The following is a 24,682-nucleotide window of genomic DNA, read 5'->3' on the forward strand; positions in this document are numbered from 1 at the left end:
TTAAGACATAACAAGGGACTGACGACTATTCTCCCTCCTTGACTTCTTGAGATAGGGAGAGGTGTTATAATCAAATTTAACTTTAACCCCCATTTCTTGTTGCAAAAGCATATTCTAAACATTCTAAAAAAAAAAAATTACCTTTAGAAATTAGACAACAAAACTGTTGGTTGATTATTAACTATTGTAAATAATAACTATTATTTCATCAATATTTTAGTTCTCATTTCAAATATAATCATGGAATCAATTCATATAAATTTGAACAGAATTTCATGTGAACTTACCATTGAACAGTAATTATGTACTCATATCTTTACATTTAATCATTCCATTCAAAATATGGGCGTTGCACAATAAATGTAGCATTGTAATTTGAAAGTAGTAGATTTCCTCTAAATTTATTTAGCAGTGACATGCATTGTTAAACGTCTATTTAATATTATCTTTCTTGTGATTAGAAACATACCCAAATCTTTTACACAAGAAATATTTACATGAACCATAAAACTTGATATGTTAATTCATTTTCCACTTCCTATGAATGTGAACTTTTCAATCAGGATACAACATTTATTTTATAATTAATGTTTATCTGTCATCTGGAGTTCTTTAATTTAAATTATAAAAAAAAATAATTTTTAAATTATTTCCTGTGGGACGCATAACCCAAGAGTCTAAGTAGAATTGAGAATGTTGTTCAATTCAAAACTATCAAAAAAGGCAAATGTATCACAGCATATAAATTCATCCGTTATATTAACCAAGTCCTTATCTATTTTTAAGAGGAACAGCTAGCAAAAGCTTAGTAAGCCGCTCCAATCTTCACCTTATAAGGTATATCCTTCAGTTAAGACCTCGCAAAGATCCAATGCAGAAGGTAAAGGCAACATTTCAGTGTTACGGATGGAATATTCTGCTATCTCCACTCTCCTTCTATAACTATAATTTCAACTTCAAAAGTATATAAATATATTCAGATATGTTAATTTTGTAGTTAAATAAACCAAAATTCCCAAAAAAAAAAAAACATTATTACAATTATAATGGCTAACTTTTATATATTTAGAATTATAAAAAAAATAAAAATATCTTACACATTGGACCTTTGCAACATCTTAACTCAGAGTTAGACCTTATAGGATGAAAGCCATAGTCACATCTCAAGCTTTTGCTAGCTGTTCCTTTTAAAAATAGATAGGAACTTTGTCAATATGACGGAAGAATTATAAATAATGCAGCGATATATTTGTTCTAGCTTTGAACAGCAGAAGCACTATTTACTAGTTAGTTATAGACAACTACCCTTTTCTCCATATAATTATCTCTCAATAAACAGTTGCTATTGTATTCGAGAAATAAATTCCTCCAATTTAGAAACTCTTTCTGAAAATGTCAGGTTCCCATGCTTTTTTTTTAGAAAATATACATCAGTAAGATATGTCTTATGAAAGCAAGATATTCTTATAAATCACTATACTTACCTTACTCGCGAGAAGTTACATTTTTATAAATCAAGAGCAACATCAAGGATCACAATAATATTTTGTTTTGAAATTTGTATGTATATCTTATACTTAAGTAGGTATTCGCCTTGATATGGAAGCCATAATTTTGAATTGAACAGAAATCATGATTTGAGATAGACTCTTGAGTAATGCAATGCTATAAATAATTCATATCTTTTTTATATATGTAATATTAAGTAATGTAGTCTGTACGAAAGATGAACATAATTAAATTAATAAATATTCATGTAGATTAGAAAATTCATACTCACATGTTGTGGCATATTAATTATTATATCGTTTGTAATGAGTTCAATTGTATACTTTTTGAAACAAATATATAAAAGGAATAGTCATTCACTACCTCTAAAATATAATTAAGGGTTTCTGAGGTCAATTTATTAATATTATTAGTCTTTCATAGATTATAAACTTGTAAATTATACAACCATTTTCAAGACACCTTTTAATTCAATCTCCTTCTTCTACACCCATATTGAAAAAGTGGCGTCTTTCCAAAATGTTCCAAAGGTCGGATATCAAAGATAATGTTAACAGATGGAGAAAAAATTTAAAAATTGATATTGATTAATAGAATATTATAAAGACATTTTAGCAATGAATAATATAATATAATGAATAACATTATTTCAGATCAAGCGCCTAATAACTCAAGCTTAATTTTAATTCAAAACTTATACTTCAATTTCCTCATTTGATATCTTTGAGAGTCCATACCCTTTTTTTATTAAAAATAAACATTTCAATAGATTTTTAATTAAATATTTGGATAAACATCGATCATATTTCTTGCTACATCATTTTTTTTTGGAAAATATACCGGATGGTCCATTGAAATCTGAACATTTAATCATTCAATAATTGATGAAGGTTGGATTATTAAAATTAATTCATGTTTCTATATTTAAAGCATAAACAATTAGTTGCAAAATATAACAAGCTTGAGCTCTCTAGCTTACGTACTAGTCAATAAAATTAAAGTTGAACGTGATGGACAATCCCATCCATTCGCACACTCCAAGCCGTTGGGCGTCTCCAGGACCCCCGTCTACGCCGTCAGCAAGTCCTAAACGTTAGAAAGGAAGAAGGGCTATATCAAAAAGGCCAAACTGGATCAGAAGGAATTAAAGAAAATAGCCCAGGCTAATTTCCACAAGTCCACAAAGGTCCATACAAAATATCTAGGGGTTTTACATTATAATAAAAAAAGTGCCCAAAAAGAATATTGTTGATGGTATAGAGGCAACTTTTGACACCAGCAATGAAAAAACCCTAACTCTTCCGTTGCACGACTCTATTGAATGAATCTTTTGTATTCCTTGGAACTTTTTTTTGTCACTTTCGGTCACCTACAGGCCTGATGCCAACCTCCTGGACTACAACTTTATGTTGCATGTAGAGGAAAAGGCATTCAGTAAACGTCATCTAAACACCGAGGCCCCCAAAGCCACTGCCACCCAGCACTAGGACGACATAACAGAGGACTACATCCGAAACGGTTGACAGGCCTTCTGCAGCCACCTGGAAGACATCATTACCACTAAGGGTGGCTACATTAATGATTAACAGAGCTCAGACGTACAGCTATTTATGGGATTAATTTTGTTAATTCATAAATTAAATCTTGTTGAATTTTAAAAATTAATATATTCAGATTTTAATGGAACACTCGCCATACATTATACTTACATTTTTTGGGTGGGATAAACTAATGAATAATAAGTTTTGTTGACGAAAAGGCACACAAAACTATTTTTAATTATTTACATGTTGCGACCAAAAACAGAGATAATACTTTTTAAATGAATAATTCAATGTTCTTGTAATATGAACTCGTATAAGACAAAATAATTAAATTTCATTACATGCTGATCTATCTTGACTCTCTTAATTACTTTGTATCAGATATATGGAATATTCAATAATTCAAGTACCTTAATACGATTATATCACTTGGGAATTGATATAAAATATGATTCAAATATATGATAGTTTAAATTAATAATTAGGTAATTCTATAAATCATTCAAAAATTGTCATTGCATATTTAAGAAGTTAGTACATTTTTCTTACAGGACGTAGATACTAATGTTACATGTAAAAATTCTTTAAAATTTCAAATCAACTTGTTGATTAATTTCTTAGATATAAATATTAAATTCAATTAGAGTGAACAAAAAAAAAATGCCAATTATGACTCTCTCTTCAACATCAATTCAACATTCATCTAGTATTTGATTATATTTATATATGCATAATAAATCCAAAAATGTTAATTACATATCCATTAGATAGCACTGTCCAACAGCAAAAATGTACAAAAATAGTCTACGCTCAATTTAATAGAATTTGATCCCCTGATTCAAAATATGGCGTTATTTTTTCTCTGAAAGCCTCGTGGTCTCCAGAAAAAGACCATATATATTGTGTAATTTTTGGCTATTTTTAAAGTTCAAAGTTTTTGATGATAGGGTTACATTATTTTAATATATTTTAAAGCCGAATGTTAAGAAATTCTCAAACCATTTTTAAAATGTCTGCATCATAGTTATAGCTTGACTTATCTTTGTTTAAAGTGGAAAATAGGTGCTTTTTATTTAGAGGATTATAGCTTCAAGACGAATAAATTCAGAATGTTTAAAAATATCTCATTGGATAGGTGAAAGTATGAACCTTAATTGACAAAAAAAACCTTCCCAATAACGCTTTATATCGTTGTCAATTTGAGATAAGGCCACTACAATATTTCAAGGAAAAAGCTCATTTTTAAACTGATATCATAGTAAAAGTCAATTAGTATGCCCCAGCTAGAAGAGATAGAAACAAAGAGGGAGAAGAATAAAAGAGATAGAAACAAAGAGAAAGAAGAAGAAAAGAGATAGAAACAAAGAGAGATAATAAGAAAAAGGAGAAAAAATTTATATTATACAATTTGTTTTTACATTAAGCCTCATGTTTCAACCTGTACAAATAAATTATTTCAAGTTCCATGGACCCAAAATGACTTGTTAGTCGTTGCATACCCGTAGTGAATGGGGGATACTAAAAGACGGACATTCAAGGGAGTCCTTGGAGCAAATACTGTTTCTTTTTCTCACTCTTAAGGTTTCAATATCGGACCCTTCAGTTTTTATAGCATAATTTTGTATACATTTATAATAAGTGGTTAAAATTATCTGAGGCAGTTTTGTCAAAAATGTAATGATACATAATAATATTTTTTTACTTCCTCCAATCTTGAGATTTGTTTAGGAAAAAAAAAGAAAATTTTATGTCAGAAAAAGTAGAATGAAATATATTTTTTAGACTATAGTTGAAAAAAGATGAATTTACGAGTAATACAAACACGGGTTTATTGGGTTATCGTTGGAATTGACATAACCAACTTTCATAATGTCTTATGTTCTCCGTTTAAAGTCTGCACATAGAATTATGTGGAAAAAAAATTCCAATATATTACTTAACTTCAGTAATCATATGTTTAGACAAAAAAATTTAAACAAGTATATTTATTTTTAATTTGAAAATTGTATAGAATTAGAAACAGAGGCATAAACTAAAAATATATTATCAATATTCGATGTTGGATCGCATTAAATATTATCGAACGTAAATTTTTATTTCTTCTATTTGAGATTTTGCAAACAAGGTTTTCTTAATGTCCTCTTAAATTTGTTGGTGCAGTCGAATACAAATAACACCCAAAGTAGTATACACTTATAACATAATTATATACATTTATAATAATTCTTTGTTAATGAGTTTGTTAATTGAATTATGAAAAAAGATGAGAAAAAGCAAATTTATTTTTTAACTATATGAAAATATATATATCTGCATATATTTTTGATTAAAATTAAACACTTTGGCATGTCATTCTTTTTATACTGTTAAGTAATAAATCATATTATTAGGTAGTACCATTATTTTTTTTTAAATTACGATCTTTCAACAGATAAAAAAATGACTGGTTATAAATATGCGTAATATTAAATTATTGCAAAAAAGCAATGAAAAATAAGTTATGTAATTGATTTTTAATGTCAAAGTAAATTATATTGTGGGTAGGAATTTTAAATCTGGAAAATTTAATGATAAATACTTTACAATTTTTTTCCGAAAATTAATTCAGCAATTCCGAAATCTTTTGCTCTTACATGTAGGGGTGAATAGTTAAGTCAATCACTGAAGTCAACTACCTCCAATTTCAACCACAGCCTCCTTTTTGGTTCTGAGCCTGCCAAAAATCTTGGTGAGGGACCTCTGGTTCATGTTGGCCACTGTATCGACAATGGAAGCCTTCAAAGAGTCAGTAGTATTATGTGTACGTTTATTGGACCTTTTTTATCTTTCTCATGTGTTCCCCAAGGTCTCAGGATCAATACTGGTGCCTACTTGGAAGTGCTAGAAACTAAGGTGAAGACTTGGGTCGATATGGTTTCCAATGGGAGACGTATAATGTGGTATCAGGACTCGGCTCCCTGCCACCCTTGAAAAAAAAGACTTAAATGGCTGATGGATTTTTTTTTGTGTGGGCACGATGGAAGGATAAACCAAACCAAACCCCTGCAACACCAAAGATGAATTTATCAGTTGGATCGAGAAGGACTTTACGGATTTGCCAAGAGTAGTGAATGTTTGCTCGAATAAAAACTGTAATTGATACCGGGATATTTCAGGGAATAAAATAAATCAGAATTCATAAAGTTTTCAGAATCCATTTTTATTATTTTAATTTGATAACTCGTTGGAGAGAAAATTGCCTATTTTTTTTTTTTTTTTATGTGTTAGAGAAACTTTGCACACCATGAAACCCCAGTGGCACATTCAAATCTAAATATTTAGAATTTTAAACTTGAACATGATATAAATTATCAATTAACAATATAATTTTAACAAAATAAATGATATAAATAGATGTGTGTATGAGGTCACTTAATCACTAATGAAACCGCCATTAGATGCAAACATGGCTTCCAGGTTGTAGCAGATCGCATAGCATGTAGTCCCAATGCTGGATGACAGTGACATTGAGAGCCTCGGTGCTGGAATGACGGACACTGCAGGCCTTCCTCTCAACATGCACCCAAAAGGTGTAGTCGAGAGGATTGGCATCAGGGTTGTAAAGGGGGGGGGGAAATTGTCAAAAAAGAGTTCAAAAAACTTCAAGTTATATCTCTCCATTTTTTTCATATTTGATTTGTTTCCACAATTTTTTTCTTTTCACATATTAAATTTGTTCTATATTACCACAAGTATATAACAATATGTTTCCTATATAAAGAAACTCATCTTTAGTAATAAAGTTTTTATAAAATTTAACAAAAAAATAAAACATCTTAGCTAAACATTATGTACATTTAATTGCAAGAAAGAAAAATGAGCATATGTTACAATGTTCTGGTTTTTTTTTTTTTTTTTAAATTAAATTTATTATTATGAAAATGCAGTCATATTGCTTCAAATCATTTGTAAGCTTTATTTTCTTATTAATTTGACGTTCCATAAACTTTGTAATTATATTATAACGTTTTTTTGTAATTACATACTACCCATATGATAGTACATAATTTGTCAATTATCTATTTGATAAAATTAATTTAATAATCTTTGTTTTTTACCAAATTTTCACTGTCCTATTTTTTGATTGTCTTGTGTTTTTAACCAAAAAACTATTTTTTACTCAATACTAATAATACCTTTTCCAAAGAACACGTTTTTTATATACCCCCCTCCTTAAAAACAATTAATTTACTTAATGATGGTTTTTTAATTATCATAAATTTGTATTTTATTTTTAAACCAACCCTTTTACAAAAGGCAAAACCTTTTTTTTGGTTTTTCTAATTAAAGCTATTGATTTTTTTCAATAACATTATATTGATATATTTGTACAATATTCCTGATGACGTCATTTATGATATCTTAAAACTTTATTAAAGGCTTTGTTGTTTGAAGTTAGAACATTAACCTAAGCATTAACCCTCTCTCTCCTTGTTGTGTATCTGTATTAACATGTAAATACTGTACATATCTTCTTCTGTATATATATAAAAGAAAATGTGTGTTTCCTTTATGTTTCCCCAGACTGTTGGACCCTTTACGCTAAAATTTTGCATGGGTCCATCTTTTGAACCTGGTCAGGCTAAGACGGGGTATCGATTTGGGGTGGGGTCATATAAGAGGGACTTATTCAATTCACAACAACCGTTTTTTGCACCTCATATGTACTAGATAGGTGGTTGAGTTGTAATTCAAAAATGATTGGCGTTTCAAAAACAACTATTCGAATAACTACGTTGTCTATATTTATTCGAAATCAAAAAAGTTAGGATCAAAAAAGAAATTGTTAAAAATTGCAATTTCATTCGTCTGAAGTTTAAATGAAATATTGGATTAGTAAAAATATAAAATTTGAAAAAATTTGTCTGGAGATTCGTTTGCATATAAATTTTGCACATTTAACTGAAATATCTGTTATTTTCTGAATATTTTTTCAATTTATTTCTCTCTTTTTTTTTCATTTTTTCATCAAGCGTCAATTTTCAATTTTAAAAAAAAAATGCCACAGAACCATCCTTTTTGGACTCAATCAGATACTCAAAAATTACACTATAATATTTTTGATTTCCAGAACATTTTAGATTATAATTTTTGCAACATATGCAAAAATGGCTAAGTAATCGAGGGTTATTTTTTTCACAACATTATTCTTCATAACTTCTTTTTTTTTAAGTAAAAAAATATTTGGGTAGTTTTGTTTTCCTCTTTCCAATTCATATAAATTCTATTTAGAACTTTATTGCAAATTAGTACAAAAAAGTTTTCTGCAATTTTTTCACTAATTTCAATTTTGAAATTTTTGTCAAATAGATCTAGTAAAAGGTACCAGCACTCCGAAGGATCTCTCCCGAATTGCTAGATCTATCGAATTTGTACAAGTTCACTCCAATATAATCAAAACCAAGAATGGGGGTTTTCACTTTTTCTCAATACAAGGGTGCACTTTTTCATCAGCTTTATCTATCCCAATATGAAAATGTAGAGAATCTGCGGTGATTCAAAAGTGAGGGACAAAAAACAATCTCCGTTGATGGACTTAAAGTTTCTTAAGTTGTTGAAAAATTATTCACTTTGCTTAAATTTGTTGAAGCAAAGAAAAGTCGAATAATCTATTCTTTTCATTTTAAACTGCTAAAAAGGTTAGAAACAAAACATTTACCAATCTTGAAGTTGAAAGAAACTTTTCATATGGATGATAATAAAATCAATTTGTAAAAAGTAAATGCCTTAGTTTTAAAAGTGGTTCCTAATTGTACAAAAAACATTGAGTTTCAACAGTTTTGAAAATATTTGGAGGTAGGTAACTCAATGGACCTTAAGTTTAGAAAATTTACATCTTAAGAAAAAAATAGAGTATTTTCTTAAATACTGTCTATATAGTTTTGATAATTTTGGTTCTTTTTTCTTGATGATGTATCAAATAATTTATAAGTGAGTTTTAAATTGACCAAAGAGTGCATAAATATTTAGTAAAACAAAGCAATATATTTTGACACCATAACTTCAGATACCAGTAACAATAATTAGACTTATCTTCTTCTTGAAAAGTTATTAGGCAAAAAATAATGGAATTTGTTATTGGAACTGTTTCCATGAGTGTATGGGTACACTTTGTCACCAGATGTTTCTTTGTTCAATAGATATAAAGAAAATTTGTTGCCAATCCACAAAACTTACTATAAACATGGAAATATAGATGAAGAGGTAGACAGTCTTTTGGAAGGCATACGATGGTAGCATTGTACTATTGAATTCCCAAAAGATATTTAAGAGACGAATCTAGAGAACTATTAAAATGATTAATTATATTTTGTGGCGATGCCCCTGAGCGTGGAGTTAGTTCATATAGCTTGGTGGGCTTTCAAAAGTGATATATAGTCTCAAGATTTGAATATTAGATTAGAATTCAAATTGACTCCAAAGGCAGAACGATGATTATGTGATGTTTGTGTTTTCATTGCAAGAGTATATATCAAAACTTGGGTCAATAAATTTAAGGCCTCTAATGCTCCTAATGAAATTGTTAATTGAATATTCTTCAAATAATAGACATATTTCCAAATCTCTTCCATGCAAATTTCCCAAACATTTATGGTATTTGTCCGAGGAACTCGTTTGTCTTGCTTTTTTCGATTATAGAATTAGTTTAACTTTAAAAAAAAAACTAGAAATAAATTTATATAAAAGATTTAGTTAATTGAAAGGCTGAATGAAAGAGAAATATATAAGATATCTAAAGGATTTATTTTTCTTCAATCAAGATTAAGTACCAATTTATTTTATAAAACATTTGTGGATGTTATGCATAGGATGAAAATACATTGGTTCTGATCGTTTGATCATCCGGAGTATTTTCGTTGTACTAAATTTTATTTTAATTTTAAATAAGAAATAAGGATTATATTCTTACTTATGACATGAGAAATGGAACCTTAATGAAACTTTTGTAATTTAACAACATAACTTTAGAATTCAAACTTATGAAATTCAGCAACATAATATTAAAATTAAAACTTTTGAATGTCGTTTTAAAAAATCATTAGTGGTCAAAAACGGTGCTAGGTAATTTAATTCCCAGTAATTCATTCCTTGTCTTTTAATTCCTACTAATTTCATTCCCTATAAAATTCATTACCGGAAATTTCATTCCCACTTTGAAGAGGGATAGTTAGTGACGTCATACGGTTAATGTTTCTACAATAGTTAGTAGTTTTTGTGTAGGGGTGTAGAGGGAAGAATAATTGACATTCATTTACAGTCCCTTTCTTCATCAAAAGGCCATGACGAGGATTGTATTAGAGTTATAGAACTAGATCAAGATGGAGATCTTGGTCATCAAAGTCTGCATGCATTTGTGAATATGATATATAATATTAAATATATCTAAATACCTCATTAACTTATCATAGATTGTGTTGTGTTATCTTCGACCCTTCACTTGTGCTTCCCTCCCTGTGCATCAGGAGTAAATTATCTTGCAATCTTGTGTGTTTATATCTATTAGCTCTACTTTTATCGTGGAGTTATCGAGTTTTGATGGAATACTCCTGTATGAGATCCCCATCTTGATCTAGTTCTATAACTCTAATACAATCCTAGTCATGGCCTTTTGATGAAGAAAGGGACGGTATATGAATTTTAATTATTATTCGCAACGGACCGTAGCAATAGTATTCCGTGATTCCTTCCAAATACTTTGAAACCTACGTATTAGAGTTTGAACATATGTAATTGGATGAAGGATATACTCTAAAGATCTCTTATGAGTCCCAGCATTATTCTATGTCGAATGATGATGATTGTTTTAGGATTCAATCCAGAGTTGAACTTGAAGCAGGGGAGAGTAAGTGATCCTGGAGAAGGGAGTGAGGGGCCTGAGCAGTCTTGTTTATTGTTTACATAAATTACATGAATTATGAAAAGAGCAAGGGAAGATGATGAAATGGATGATGGTCGATGGATGAGCTGGAGCGAGTAGTGATAGACGATGAACAAGAAGGAGAGTAATGACAGGATTTACTACTATTTCCCAAGGTATAAATAATATCCACGGATCGGGATTCCCTCCTTACTCCCTGTTAAAGATTTATCATTACGTTATTTCTAATCCATAAACACCATAACTCATTCATATCCGTCTCCCATCCATCACTAGTCATCCATCCTCTCCAGTGCCGACTTCCCACTGTCAAGCCCTCCCTCTACAGGCCTACACAAAAAAATACTAACTAGTTCAGAAGCATTAATCAAATGACGTCACTAACTATCCCTCTTCAAAGTGGAAATAAAATGTCAGGGAATGAAATTACTAGGAATGAAAAGACAGGGAATGAATTTACTGGGAATGAAGTTACCGGTAACGCGAAAAAAACACCTTTGAATACTGAAACTTTATAAATAAAATAGTTTCATTAAAATAAAACAGAAGATCACCAGGTCTCCCTTAAAACTAGATACCCAAGTACACAAGCTAAAATATAAATTTAGAAAAAGTGGACCGTTGACCTCATATGTAACCTTAAAACAGAACTTTATAATTTTAAAATATTATATAACTATTGGTTTAAGCAAAAAAAGGCTTTGATATTACGACATTAGGGAGTTTCTTCTTATTAATTTGAAACTAGTTTAAAAAACACGCACTTGTGAATAAAAATTAATTTCAGAAAAGAAGAAAAGAAAAGAAGAGTGACTGGTCATATTATTTGGCGCTCTCATTTTTTATTCTCCAAGATAATATAATGTGATTTTGCATTAAATTTGTGTATAAGTGAGACTCTAGATGTGTGTGTATATTTAGTGAGATACATATCGTAAGTGTGGAATAGTTTTGAGAAAAAAAAGTGATTTTGTATTTTTCAACTCATCTTTAATTTCTTATTGACATCGATCAGGTAGTAAGAGGTTGTATATATTTGTTTATCACTTCATATAAGAAAAAGTTCCGAGAAATTTACGTTTTATTAATGAAGGAAACATCTAGTGGGCAACATAGCTATTTAAATGCATTAAAAAAGATTTGGCTACAAAAAAAAATTAGAAGAAAGATAATCATTGATATTACCAGCAATGATGGAGGTGGCATTCCTAAACGGCCAACTGTTCCAGAAGTTGATAACTTAATTTTTGGAAAGTTGGAGATAGACACATTCCTTCTTCAAGGAATTCATATTTGTCCTGGTTCTCGCCTTATGGTGGTTATAGTACTGAAAAAAGAATTAGTTTTTTAGCATTGCCTTTTCTCACATAGAGAATAACTTTCCAATAAGGGAAGCCACTGACAGGGACGGGGAATTAAAGGTGTTGTAAAGGAGGTTAAAAGCCCAACGTAAAGACGAGTATGGAAATCCTATTTTATTTGAAAAGAAAATAACTATTCACTCTCCCCATGAGGATGTTAAGCCCTGTGATATAGATAATGTATTTAAAGATTTTGGTGAAATTGTAAAACCTACAAAAGGGACTGCTTTTATTGATGGAAGATTAAAGGGCCTTAATAACGGGAATTTTGTTATTGGATTGATACCAAAGCGTAACCTTCCAGGATTTATTGGTTTTAGAGGTTTAAAGACTGGGATTAGCTACACAGGCAGTCAATTACATGCGCAAAGTGTTACGAAAAAAGTAACTTTGCAAAAAATTATCTTAAGTCAGTTAAGGAAGTTTTACCCTAAGACAATGCAATTGATAATAATAAAACAAGTGAAAAAATTGATCTTGGCTCCATTATTTTTGACATGACTAAAGATAACACAGATAATGTGGTAGATTCAGATGGGAGGAGAAATACAACATGTGAAGATAAAACATTCCAGAAAATGAAAGAGTTAACACTTGTACAAGAACAAGAAGAGGTTACAATAAGCGAAAATACAACTCCGACAGAGACAAATGGTAATTAAAAAATCACTTTAGTATCGAATATTTGCGCAGGAATTAGTTCAATCTATGATGATATTAGTAGCTCTAAGGACCAAAATGAAAAGAAAAGTGTAAATAAACCCCCAAAGCCTCATATTGATATTGATAAACAACAAATTTTTATCCCAGCGTTTTTGTTCCAAATCAGTTGGCAAACGAAATAAGCTGGATAAATTGCCATCCCCCAAATAAGAGGGAGAATCGCCTTAAGCAATTGAGGAGCTCCGATTAAATGACGGTTGATTTCTTTTTATTATTGATTTTGTTTGTCTTTCTTAAATTATTCTCTCATGAGTAATACCAAAATGACAGGTAATAGTAGTTTTAATAATAGCAATATTGGAAAGAATATAGGCATTGGAAAGATACTTTCGCTAAATACGAGAGGGGGCAAGACTCGCTTATCACTCCATGCTTTAATGTAAAGATTATTATCATATTATCCAGGTGTTATATGTCTTCAGGACATCAAAGCTAAAGTATCCTCGTCATGTAAGGATAATTGCGCCTTCTGTCTTCCAAGACAGTTTAACTATTTTTTTACCGGCTCAGGTTCAAATGGAGGAGTTCTGTCCTTGGTTTCTAAATCTCTTGATGATCCCACATGTACCGAATCCAACTCAAGTGCGAGTGACTGCCATAAAATCTTAATATCCATTGAACAGGCTAAATTTGAATTAATTAATGCTTATACTCCTAATGTAAAGAGTCAATCATTCTTCCAGGCCATTACTAACAATTGTATAGGTAATGATTTACCAATCTTACTCGTAGGATACCTTAACGTTGACCTACAATGTGTCAGCAACTCATATTAAAATAAAAAATATCTGGAGAAACTTATATGTGAATTAAATTTGATTGACTTAATATCCTATTTTAGCCTCAGTGATAATGTGTCACGGAGAAGAGGCCGATCAACGTCACGAATTGATTTAGCGCTTGCGTCAAAATTAATCTATAAAAATACTAAGAATGCCTTCTATCGTTCCGAACCATTGTCCGATCACAAGATGATAGTGGTTAGTTTTGTACTCGAAACTTCTTCAAAGCCCCGAAAACTCCCTTTGTGCTTAATCGATGATGAAAAATGCATAAAGAAGATGAAAAAAAACATTGCAAATATTTTTAATTTTTCATTTTCTGTAAAAAAATCATGGGTTTCCCTTAAAAGCACAATACATAGTACTGGTAGAAGCTGCATTAGTGAAAAGAGAAAAGTGATGGATGATTTTAACAATAATTTGGAACGTACCTTGAACATGGATTCACTTTTCAACAAAATATAACTTCTGAGTTTTATAATTCGTTCAGGATTGCCGCAATCGCCGAGTTAGAAGCGAGGGCTAAAATAAAAAATGAAAATAATCCCCTTCGAAGGATTAAAAACCTTAGCAAAGCAAATAATTAATCAGCCTCAGTAATAAAGAGAATAGAGTATGGGGGTAAAACTTATAGTTATCCTTATGTTGTTTTTTTCAAATTCCTTCATTACGTCTTTTGGATAACAGCATACAATTTATTAATTCACAAATTGATTTTCCAATATTGGTTATTGATTTTGTAAAAATCAAGCAATTCATAAACATGTTCCATTTGTATCACAATAGATAATTTGAATATTATTGATGTCAATAATAGTAGAATATTATGAAGTGAAAGTCTCATTTTTGTGTTAACGTTTGAGTCTATAGACTATAATGAGATGAAAGTAAAACTATAATTAATTAAGGGAACTTTTTTTTTCTCGGAATTTTTGACTCTTACTAATGATACCTTATTTTTTCATTTATATGGATGACTATATATACAAAAAAAAGAAACTGAAAATTAATATGTTCAACTTGTTAATTTGAAGATATTTTAGGATAAGAGTTGCTCAGCTGTCATGACGTTTCTTTAAATTACCTGTGAGCAGCAATGAGATGAGAGGAAAATGTACAACCCCACTCCGTATTTAATAAATATAACGATGCTGATCATCAAGTCTACTCCGAGACACACGAGACTTACACTTAAAAATCTGCAACAAATTCATTCAGTGTTATTTGTCTTTCACGTACTTGTGGTAACTTAATATGTCTCTTCAATAAATAAAAAAATGATGAGAGATTTGGAAAATAAATACTCCTTTTCGTATTGCAATTACAAAAATCTTAAATTTTCATTTTTTTATAAATCAAACTTGATGACGTGTTTAATAGCATATTAGATGCCTTTTATTCTTTGATATAGAAAAGAAAATTTTATATATCATATTCAACGAAGATTCTTTTTATGACTAGATTACCACATTACTGCGAAAAAAAATTAAGAAGTAAATGTTATTCATTGCTATTAATAGTCTGAAACAATTTTTATCAAATTTTTGCAAATGTATTCTCTACCAAAATTAAGAAATAAGGAAATAGTTTTCAAACATTTTGATATTAGTAAAATAAAAAACTTCTATTTTATATCTTCCAAAAATGATAATTTTTGGACTTATATGTCCTCACCTAAGCCCTTAGAATAATCATGTCAAATTTGGGAAAGACATAATGTAGTAAAGAATGTGCTAAGGGGAAGTTATTTCCCTGAAATTTATGTGCGTAAGTTTGATTCCTGGTTGTTCTTAAAGAAGTAAATATACAATTATTATGTAAATTGAGTTTAAGAAATATCTAAGTTAAGATGTTTTAATTTGCAGTCTTAGTAATAATACCTAATCAGTACAACTCCATCCGATCAATAGACAAATACCAACCCTAATGTTCATAATTTGGGCTTTTTGCTTAAAGCGGGGTTGTACACCAACGCTTGACAGAGAAAAAACCACACAAACTATTAGTAACATATTCAGATAACAATTTTACAAAAATTAGTCTTGAGAAAAATACATTATAATTTATTTATGATATGGACTTAGTGATAAAAATACAGTGTATCTTTTAACTAGCCCGTTTTTTTAAATTGGTAATAAGCAGAATGTTTTTCCCCTCAGCTGTTGTCATTATTATTTAACATTTTTTTATTATTATTAAAGACAGACAGTAATTTAGAGGATTTGTTGAGAGTTCTAATTGTAAGTCCTTGTTGGACTCAATGTGGGTTCACGTAAGTACTTACGCACAATATATCACGCATTTATTCTTCCTTGTTATTCTAATTATTAATCTTATATAATAACTTTTTAATTTTGGAATATAATTTATGAATGAAGTGCAATGATAATTTAAAAAAATGTAAAATCATGCGTGCTTAATGAATGCATAAGGAGTTCAGTGAACACACCTTCAGAGAGAATTGAGGTAAAACAGCAGACTAATTCTTGCCAATATCCTTGTTTATTTACTTCTCCTCCTCCTCCTCCTTCGTCACAGCTGATTGTATCTCATCTAATGAAACATAATGACAACTAGGCTGATCTCCTCTAAAACATTTTGCAAATTGTTACCATGTAGATTTTCGTTGTTCTTGTTTTTTACCTGTTCAAAATTAACACGATTTTCATCACTACTTCTTCTTTTTTGTATCATTTAACCTAAACAAAGATCTTAATTTGACACAAAAGGGAGAAGTGCATCATTCACATATCCAGTCCGGCCCTTTCTCTTCGTCTCTAAAACACACATGACCACAATGCTCAAAGATGGAAATCCTGACAAAAAATAAGGTGTCTGCAAATAACACATCCTTGTGCATTTTTGAGAAATACATGGAAACATTGCTCGAGTGGTATGTCAATAGTTCATGATTGAGTTCGAATAAGGATACGTCAAACTACTTCTGACTTTTTAAAATAGCTTTGAACTCTTTTTCTCATAACGTTGCCAGGAAATACTTGTTTGACGATTGTTTCAATCCTTTTATGTTTCAATAACCTATATACAATTCTATTCAAGAAATAGTAAATAATTTTTTTATTACTAGAATAATAATGAAAATTGTATTTTATGAAATGAAATTTCATATAAAATAAATAGAATAATGATAATTATAGAATGTCAAAATAAAATAATTTTATTTTTGCAGTAACTATGAATTTTCACTTCGTAATTTTCCTTGAGGGTATTTTGTAATTTTTTTTCGAAGATATAATTTTTTTCTTGGGTATGATTCTTATACTCAAAGATTTTTTTTTTTAATTTCGCTTATTTTTAATTCATGAGAGAAAGGGTTAATAATTTGACTGTTAAATGTTTAAACTGCATGTAAAGTATTAAGTAGTTCATGGAGATTCGAATGGATCTTAACCACAAACTATTGATAATTTGAAATAAATAAAATATTAACACAATTAGATTAGTATCAAAAGTTTACTTCTTCAGCAAGTTCATCGGAATCCAAGAAGAACAAATGTCAAAGAGGAAAACAGAGAAAGATTTGGATTCTATGACTCCTGTGCAAGATATTCCCAGAAAGGATAATACGTTACAAGAATCATGGTTCATAGTAGATAAGGGAAATAGTTGAAGTGCCTTAAATAAAGATAGTGAAATGTAATCTTCTCTGAGAAGATCCTTAAGTTAACAAATTGACAACTCCAAGTCCCCTTGCTCGTCCTGATACTTCATAAGAGACAAACTTACAACCTCTTTCACATGATTAGATATCTTCAATTTACTTTCCGGATCCTCAAAAGTGAAAATTGGGCAAATAATTTTAAAAAATCAATATCCAATTCCTCCTATTTCCCGTTGCTTTCGCTTACCGAGGTTCCTTCTATATTCCTAACTATGAAAAGATTGCGACAGTTAAATTTCAACCTACCCGAGTCCAAATTTCAATTGCTTTTATATATCCACCTCTAAAAAATACCCAAAACTCATCCCAATTTGGACGTAGTGGGTAAATAGTAGGTATATATTGATTTATGTTTCAGATTATACCAATTATAATAATTTTTCGGGGAATTAAAAAAGTTTGAAAAAAAGTGATTTCGGTGAAGATTTTTACAGTAAATAATTAAATGAAATGTCCGTATGAGTATAATTTGTATATATTTTGTAGCTATTTATGTGACAAATAATGAAAAGCTTATGGGATCTAGGATTTCATTCAGCCGAATTTAGAAAAATTGAGAGATATTAGCCAGGCTGGTCTACCAAAAAATTTATTACAAAAATTATTTAAATATAAATTAAAAACAAGATATTTTGAATGGTTAGTAGTTTTTATTTAATAGATATACATAGTTCATTTAAAGAATTAAGCATTTATATATATTTATTTTTCACAGGTACGATGAATAATTTATTGATTCTTTTAAAAAGTGTTCATTTATTGGAGAAAAATGACTGGAGAAGAAAAAAAACATACTCAATAAACAAAAGTTGTTTAACTCATATTATCGAAGTAGGTATAAATATAAGCTCATGAGTCCAAACTAAATTTGCTGTAGAGTAATTAAAATCTTTTTTTTTTTTTTTGTAAAAAATATCATCTCTTGGTAGCCGTCAAATATATCTAGCACATGAGTCCAGAACTCTGTATTTCAAAATGCATATATCTTTTGAAAATCAAAATTTTCATAACTAGCACATAAATCTCCAGATTTAACATAAATACGTTGGGTTGATTTTTTTTTTTTTTTAGTTAGTTTTCCAATTTTTTTCTTACAAAACAAGTATAACTGAATAAAATAACAATCCACAATTGAGATAAAACAAAAAACAATCAAATTTGAAAAGAATTATTGAATGTTCAGATTCTGTTATTGAGACATCATCCTTTTTACAAAATATTTTTTTATACATTTTACATATAGAAAAACTCTAGTTTTTGTTGACTATAGGGAAACGTTTACGATTCATAGAATATAAAAATATGTTTGTCATATTTAACAAAAAATAGCCACAGTTCATCAGTAGTCTTAATCTCTTAAACCTTGGATACGTTTGTCAATGACTTTGGATCCGCAATGGCGGAAGAGGAAGTCCCGAGACTCATCGTGATTAAATCACGACAAGGAGGTGCTTGTCATCCATATATAATATGGTCACAATTACTCAATCTGGAGAGTGTCAGACTTTTTGGATCTTGACGATCACTTGGAAGGACTGTTCTCATTGGAGATGAAGAGGGCGTTTTGTTTGAAGAACTATTTGTGGTTACAGGAGACATGTTCCCCAAGCCGTAGTTTCGTCTATTACTCCCTAGTGTATTGTAGTAGCGATGACAGGTGTGTTGTAGACCTGATGGGTTATTGTTAGAAGTATTCGTTGTATAGGAGGCGGGAGTGTATCCCTCTGGATTTTTATTCCTAAGGATCCCTCGAAGGGGATAAGCAGGGGTGATTTCCCTGGAAGATGTTGAAGATGAAGCAATGGAATGTCTATTGAGAGATCCACCACCTCCTGTATAGAAAAGAGTTATGGGGCCATCAGGACCCACGCCGCCCAACAGAGAAGAAGGATGAGGTCGTCTATTAGTTTCCTCATTTCGACTAAAGAGGAAGTCTACTTCATGATCCTGAACCTCAGTCTCCAAATCGATAGGTGCATCACATCCCGAATTAATAGGAGAGATAGAGTGCAATGTCGCTGAAGAGGATGAAGAAGTGGGCGGTGGTCGACTTATTATCCGTGATAGTCTTTTAGATCGATACATACTCCAGAGTAGTATACTAAGAAAGAGAGCTAGACCCAGTGCTATACTCAGAACAACAAACAGAATGAATTTTTCTCTATGCATTTGTATATGACGGTAAGAAGAGACAATGTCAGACACAAGGCCTGCCACGAGGTCATCTCCCTCCTTCCCCTTCTTCCCATCCGCTTCGTCAGCAAAAGAAGGGTGAAGTAACATCGTATTATCGTCTATAAGACCATCAATATTCTCCAGAATGATGTCATCGTCATTGAATGCTCTCGAAGAGGAAGAGGAACTCGGCTCATATTTGTTCAAAGAGTGTGTCGAGGATGAACCTATGGGCGCAGAAATCGTAGTGGTGGCAGCTGTTGTTGTTCTGTCTCGATGTTGATAATGAGTTTTAAGCACGTCTACATCCACACATGCGTATGCTGTTTTTAAATATACATTTGTGTTGGATCCAATACAGTCTGGAGCACCTAGAGAGGCTCCATCAGCCATGACAACACATGATTCTGAAACAAAAATGTTGAATGTATTTTAGGATCAAACATTAAAAAGTTAATGAGAGGACATTAAATTCAATCAATTTATATTTATATAAAAAGCATATATATATTAATGACCCTAGCACACACAAAAACCCTTATTTTTACTGTACATAAATAAATTAAGTAGATTGGGGTAGCTATTCGTTCATTAGCCATGTCCAAGAAAAACTCATAAAATTTGATAAATAATAAATAATTTATTTGGCGAATTGTATTACATATTATAGCAAAAAATATTAATATTATATGTGTTGTAGATCCAGTCTTGATGCTGTTTTTGGTTAAAAACGTTTATTCATTTTATTTTTGCCGGATAAGAACAATGATGAAGGTTTTATGACTAGTTCCTACATACAAGTACTTAATATATAACTGAAAGAATCATTATTATACAATTACATTATGATTCATTCCAGATCAAATATTTTTTTTTAAAAACCATCACTCTACCATCACATACATAATTTTGACTTTTTTTCTAGAGAAGCTATTATTTAAATGAATAGAACGTATACCAACTTTTAGTTTGGACATTTTAGGAGTTCATGAGACATAGAAACTTCATTGTTTATCAAATTAATCAACTTAAACAAACAATCATAATTAATGTACAGTGGACTAAATGTAAAAAATATCGAGTTGATTAATTATTCTTCAATTCCCCTGGTGTCACTCCTAGTAGTGTGGTATAACTTAATGACTTAAAAATGGCTGTAAAGCCACTTTTGTGCCTGTTTTTGGTTAAAGATGTTAATTCATTTGATTTATATTTATATTTGGTTGTTGAATATCCTTATTTTTTTATTTATACTGAATATAAATATAGTCCTTGCATTTTATTTCATGAATTCAATACCTTTGATATTTTTTTTTTCTCAACAACTTCAATAAGTAAGAAAATCATAAGTCAAATTTTTTCATGGAACAACATGAATTTTTGAAAAAGTGAAGTTTTTATTTTTTAAATCCACCCTAGAGTTAATTTGTTTGAAGAAACGTCGGGCAACTTCAATATAAATCTGGTCAAATGGAGCTCATCAATTTAGATGATTATTGTCTATATTAATTTCTAAAACAAATTATTTGTTCTGACCACTAATTTACATTGCGTTAAGCTATTTTATTTTTGTTTCCATGAACTTTAAGGGGCTTGAGTTTTTAGACTCAACTGTGTATAAGTTCATAAAGACTTGGACCATTTAATTGTTTACCTAAATGCCACATTTAGGTATTAATTATAGTTGATTATAGAATTTTTTACCTTATAAAAATATTTATAAATGCTTGGACAAAAACAAATCGTATTAGAAAACTTTTATTGTTTTATAAACAATGAATTTATGAAAATTTTACTAAATAATTACAAATTATCGTCACTCCCGGATCTTGTAATTATCTATTAGATGACGTTTATTAATTCATCACTGTGCATTTTATTATTCAATCAACCTTTTTATTTTGAATGTCTCTGGAATAATTGTCTATTGAAAAAAATTATTAAGCTTGTAGGTGAAGTTGCTGGAAGTAATAATGTATTAATGTATAACATATACATATGTATTCCTTTATCATGTAATATTCTGCGATTATCTTAATTTTTTTTACAATGTATATTCTCAACAATAATAATTTTTTATTGATTAAATTATGTTGATACATTGTCATTACTATTCAATTTGCCTTCCTTGCATTATAAATGAGAATCTATATAAAATAAATGTGAATTATATTTGTTTGATCTTGACATGGATTAAATTTTATTCTTTTTAACCCATTAACCCAAAATTGAAAAGATTTGATGCATCTAAATCTAAAATTACGTTTTTGTAAAGTTTTGACTATTTTTGTGGTCTGAAGGGACTGATTTCTTTACATCAGTTTAAACTGACACTGGTCATATAAGGGTGCGTATAAAAAAAATGAATTAAAATTAGTCCAAAAATGTATTCTTTTCGGGAATACATTTCTTGATGCAGTTTTGTTTACCATTTTTAGTTGGGGATATACTTTTACAAATTTATCTGCAGGGTCCAGTTTGTCATTGCTTGCCTAGATACAAAAACTTTATTATTTCATTAAAACAATTTTTCGTAAAAAGATAAGTTACAATTGAATTACTCACATCATAACAGATTTCCTAATACATAGATCATCTAGGGCATGAAACATATGCTCTCAGAAGCAATATCGCAATAAATGATCATGAGGCTCAATTCTAAATTATGATTTCCTGTATGAGCAGTGTACCTATTCGATTCCTTGCAAATATGCCTAACTATATCATCCGTCATGAACAATTCAAATAATGTAGTTGTAGAATCATGAGCATTTTGAGTAGGAGCAGGTTGGGGCATATGAGTTTAAAACTATTTCATTTTGTTTGTCAAGTTACAGCCACTCATTTACATCAACTCCTTGATTTTCATTCTTCTTTTTGCCTTTGGTTCATGGGTATATTTGGCTTTGGGGGAGGACCTTTCCATAGATGAGAAAAGCATTGTTACATAAGTTCTCTTCATCTTGTTCATCATCAAAAACACCTCCCTTAAAATCCTTCACCCAGAGAAAATCTTGTGCGAAGATTTCATTACTTCATAGGTTATTTATGTTTGGATAATCCTCGTCACTTGAATCAATATCACTATTACTATTATGTTGGTTTCGGTCTGGAAATTCTAGACCAGTCTGAGACCGTTAAGTTTTTTATTGGACCGAATTAGTTCGAAAAGTTGGTTCAAATCGGTGTAGAAAAAAATCACTGAAGACCGAACCAAAAAAAAAAAAATTAGTGCTGGACCGAGTTTCAACAATAATTGTTAAGTTGATCAAAATATTCAAGAACCTTATTCATTTTTTATTTTTTTTCGAAGAGTCCATAATAATAAGAATATATTCATAAATACTAATGTTGTAATACTACTCATAAGTAATAAAACTACTTTAAAGATGAATGAGAATCAATTTGATAAAAATAACAAAGAGATTAAATACGTCCTACTATTATGACCACAGAGTACTTTCCCACGACTTTCGTCCTCCAAAAACTTCACCATGAACGTAGACATAAAAATTCATTTATCAATGAAGCCTTACACTCTTTTGTTACTAGCTTCAGATAAACTGACGCTCTAAAACATCCATTTTTGGAGCATATACTGTTTGTATGTAGAAAACTTATTTTTTCAAGGGACAATATAGACTAAAATTAATAATTCATATGATTTTTTGTATTAAAAATTAACATTTATCGAATTTTAAAAATCAATTGAAATTTGTACTAAGAATTTATCATTTCCAATAAATATTTTAACTATTAAGATATGGGTATTATGATTATTAGGATTGTCATTCATGTTTGTACAATTCAACGTTTATCAAAGTTCTTATGTACGATGGGAAAATATTTTTTGGGGACTCATAACTTTTCCACTTTGAGTAAATATTGAAAATAAATAAATGGATGCTAATCCAAATAAACCTATACATAGTTGTGACAAGGATTTATTTTGGGAGGGAAGGGGCCGTGAGATTGGTATTGGTTTACTTAAGAATAACATATTTAAATGTATTTATGATCTTCTTATATCCTCCAAAAAAATAATTTTTATTTATTTGTAGACAAAGCTATGATTATTTATGATGAAATATGCTAAAATAAGTTTTATTATGTATAAACTAATGGATGGAAATACTACTTTATGGAATGCATCTTATGAATAAAGTAAAGAGCTAATAATGATTATTTTTTCTAATTACGGGTGAGAAGAGGAGGGACGGAGGATATACTACTCAAAAAAAAAAAAAAAAAAAAAAAAAAAAAAAAGATGTATGCTACATAATTAAAACAAATATTAACAATCCCTTTATGAATTAAACACAACAGGCTAAGTATTCAAATCGAACGCAAACACCCATAGGCACGGGAAGGAAATAAAACTAGTGATTACTTTATACATTTTTATCTCTCTTCATGAATTAACAAAAAATGATTTGAGCATTGGATTTTTTTTTCCTTCAGATTGCAATTGCAAAAAACTGATGACATGTTTAAAGCATATTAAAATATGGATTATACTTTTTTTTTACATATGAAAAGGAAAATGTTATAATTTCTCTACTTAATAATAAAAAAGATTGTCTTTATAACTAGCTTATCAAATTACTTCAAAACAAATTAAGAAGTAAATATTACTCCTTCGCAAATAATAAAGTGCAAACAATTTTTTCGCTCAGTTTAGCTAATGTATCTTTTATCAAAATTGAGGAATGAGGAGAAGAGTTTTAAAACCTTTTTTTGATGAAGTAATTTAAAAAAAAAAATGTATATCCTCCCAAAAAGGATAATTTGGTAATAATATATATCCCCACCTAAGCCCTACTCTACACACGTTAAAATCAGGGATTGACTTAACTTTGTGGATATTTTAGCAAAACTTTAGTAAGATAAGTTTTAAGTTGTAATTTGAAAAACTTACACCTCCACGTACACAACCATAGGCACGGGTCTGAATACTTGGCAAACAATTTCGATAATTATTTTAGCAA

The 24,682-nt window shown here is 29.9% G+C and overlaps 1 protein-coding gene across 6 annotated transcripts in view; it reads right to left on the reverse strand.

Annotated features, from left to right (window-relative positions):
• Window positions 1-18,149: 18,149 nt before the first annotated feature.
• The window catches only part of LOC121129701 (uncharacterized), a 371,351-nt gene continuing 364,818 nt past the window's right edge, over window positions 18,150-24,682 (reverse strand). For all 6 annotated transcript variants that reach the window (XM_071893235.1, XM_071893232.1, XM_071893233.1 and 3 more), the window contains one exon: window positions 18,150-20,101. In XM_071893235.1, the coding sequence (XP_071749336.1) occupies window positions 18,975-20,101 (1,127 nt within the window). In that variant the 3' untranslated portion in view covers window positions 18,150-18,974. The remainder of the gene's footprint in view (window positions 20,102-24,682) is intronic.

This window comes from Lepeophtheirus salmonis, chromosome 14 (genome assembly GCF_016086655.4).
Source record: "Lepeophtheirus salmonis chromosome 14, UVic_Lsal_1.4, whole genome shotgun sequence".
Lineage (NCBI taxonomy): Eukaryota > Metazoa > Arthropoda > Copepoda > Siphonostomatoida > Caligidae > Lepeophtheirus > Lepeophtheirus salmonis.